Source organism: Phanerochaete carnosa, assembly GCF_000300595.1.
Source record: "Phanerochaete carnosa HHB-10118-sp unplaced genomic scaffold PHACAscaffold_6, whole genome shotgun sequence".
In the NCBI taxonomy this organism is placed as follows: Eukaryota; Fungi; Basidiomycota; class Agaricomycetes; order Polyporales; family Phanerochaetaceae; genus Phanerochaete; species Phanerochaete carnosa.
In genome coordinates, this window is record NW_006767633.1 from 175091 (window position 1) to 177999 (window position 2909).

The 2909-nt window shown below is 51.5% G+C and overlaps 1 protein-coding gene across 1 annotated transcript; it reads left to right on the forward strand.

Moving 5' to 3' along the window:
* Nucleotides 1-24: 24 nt before the first annotated feature.
* Nucleotides 25-681, forward strand: PHACADRAFT_98109 (uncharacterized protein; the record flags this gene model as incomplete). The annotated part of the gene is made up of 2 exons (XM_007396539.1): nucleotides 25-455; nucleotides 510-681. 2 exons carry the CDS (start codon nucleotides 25-27, stop codon nucleotides 679-681), a joined length of 603 nt encoding a protein of 200 aa, XP_007396601.1.
* Between the last annotated feature and the right edge of the window lie 2228 nt (nucleotides 682-2909).

The following is a 2909-nucleotide window of genomic DNA, read 5'->3' on the forward strand; positions in this document are numbered from 1 at the left end:
GGTTCCAATGCGAGCGGCTGGTTCATGGATGGGCAGAACAAGATTTCGCAGCCTCTCTACTTCCCAGCAGACCATCCGACGATGCCGAGATGGTTTAAGGGGATGGAGCAAATCATTCAGGAGCGTGGTCTCTGGCCGGAGCGCGGTTTGAAGGCTCAATGCTTTGACAGCTTTGCCAAGTGCCTACCAGGCTGCACCGGCTGCTGCTGTCGGCGTTTGCTCTTCAACCAACCTGACTTTGTCTCGCAGAAGCCCCAGCTGCAGGAATATATTGAGTCCCGCGGTCACTTCTGCGACTTCTATCCCAAGTACCACCCAGAAACTAACTTCATAGAGCAATACTGGGGCTATTCAAAGCTCCATTACCGCAATACACCTCCGACAAACAACATTCAAGAGATGGAGAAGAATGTGAAGGAGGCCCTTGACAAGGCTTCGCTCCTTCAAATTTGGCGGTCAGCACCCGTATCTCTCATACTATTATTATATTTATCATTGCCCTTGTGTAGATGGGCAAATCGTGCCGCCCGTTTCATTTCCTCATACGCACAGGGTCTCAATGGCGCGGAGGCGGCATATGCGAACCGGAAATTCCACGGGCACCGGATGTTACCAGCCCATGTCGCAGCTTCTTTGAAGGAAGAGTTTAAGAAATGGCTTAAGTCTAAACATAAGAACTGAAAAATATGTATTCTACCTCTCTACAACTGTCTCGATCCCTCGGATTTTGCGCAAGCGCCCATGCCACGTGCGCTGCTTATGTAAGGGTGCCCGTTCCTGGCGACCCCTACCTTACGCATATTGTATGCGCAGCCACGGCGCATGCATAATTCGCACATGTAAACGCTCAATTAGGCTGATGGAACACAATTAACAGTCGCAGCTATCCAGTGCACTGCCACGCAATCCATGGCAGAGGGCACACCCCACGGAATAAAAGCGTCGATGAGGGCATTCTGTCATCGTTGTAGCATGCGATTCACTGATAGAGCTTGTCCTGAGCGCTAGCTTAACTGGTGATGCATGATGTGCAGTGTCCAGGGTCTTGATAAATAAATTCTAACGCCCGGAACCCCGATCCTCTTCAGCTTGGGCTTGGGCCCGTGACATGCGAGTACTTTATCATAATGGCCTGAGCTCTCACCAAATCGATACCAGCCAAACTCGCCATACCTTTTGCTTGCATCGCCTAATACAACCCACGTTTATCTACGGACAAGATTCCACGCGTACGCCGTCTGTGTTGGGAATGTCTACTTTAGCTCGCCGAAGATAGCATTTTGTACTGCTCATCTTGCGGACATAACACCTGCCTCTCTCGAAAGTCTCATAATCGACTTCTGCTAGTCTACACGCCCTTCTGGAAAGTTCCCGTTGCGTCTGCTGACGGCTGACGACTTAGACGTTCGTGTCTTACTTGCTAGACATGATGAGGCCGAAGCTGTACGCTCGTTGAAAATCTGTCGTTCTCATGAAGCCGAAGACACCTTCTCTAGCAATACCCCGGGCTCTCCATGCCCGGCGCAGACATTCGCTCTTGCCTCTGTAACGCAGCACAAATTCTCGTCTTCCACGGCCGTCGAACACCTATTAAAATGTTTGGCAGGCATCCTAGCGGCTTCATTGCGGATGATCACTACCTCTCAGATACACGCTTCCCGAAAGGAGCTGAAGATACCCTGACATGCTTCATGTGCGCTGCTGACTATCGTGCTTGCTGGTCTGGGACACGCTTGGGTGGTGGCCTAATAGGCAGGGCTCAGCGTGGAGTTTGAGGGATGGGTGCGTTCCCCAGAGCTCCAGTGATATCTATCACTGACGAGGTCATGTTAGTTTTTTCTAGTGGTGCAGCCTAGCATACTCGAACAAGTCACTCCAGAGCGAACCCGTTGCACGAGCTGCTATACTCGACTGCATCTTTCCGCGTACTTTACCACTAAGCATCTGCTAGATGCTCTAGCTCAGTTCGCCGTAAACAGGTCACTGGTCGACGCTCGCTCGAATCACCAGAAATCGTTGTACTGCTGCTGCAATTCCTACAGCTCTTCAACGCGTGTAAGCTGGACGAGAAAGACCGTATAGGCAAATTTCGCAGTCTTTTCATTTTCCTCCCCCATGTACACCTGCTATGCATCCCACCGTCCGCACGCCCAGCTCCCCGTGTCGCCGCCCGGACTGACGTCGAGAATCCATGCAATATACCTATACGGGCGCATAATTATGTGGCAAATCTTCCGCGGCTGCCAGGTGCAAGGGCAGCGAGCTCGGCGATACAAGGATCCTCTGAGTGCCGCGCGGCCCGACACCCCCTTGCAATCGGCGTTGATCCTCGCTCGCTCGTCTTTCCCGGCTCTACCCTTGATCGTCCTCCCATCACGAGCGGTGACATCACCTGTGTATTGCTTGCAAGTCCGTAAATGTCCGTTCTGCTCATCGAGGCGTATCTCAATGCCAGCTATTTACTCGCGACGTCGTCCGGAGCTACTAAAGTGCTGGAGTTGGTACTCAAAAAATATTATGTCAAGTTTTTAAAGGTGTGCCTTGACCCGAGTCTACGATAGCTCATTACTGATTTCGTTACCATGTAGTTCTAGTAGGCTCTAGTAAAATAACTCGTTTTGTTCACTTGAAGTCTGCACGTACGATTGTCTGGCGATCAGCGACCTGAATGCGTGCCAGCTCGTGCGGTAGCCCATTATTCTCACCCGGCGTACTTTGAAGAGAATAAGTTGTGGATGACGCTGTCCCCAAGCAAGGTATAAACGTACGACACACTAGTCAGTCCCATGATATTTCCCTTTACTCCGAAACAGATGCAGTGCAGACGAAAAGATGCATTTGTCCGCTGCAGTCCTCGCCCTCTTGTCAGGCAGCGATCTTGTGCGCCATCCGCTCTCGCGCCATCCCTC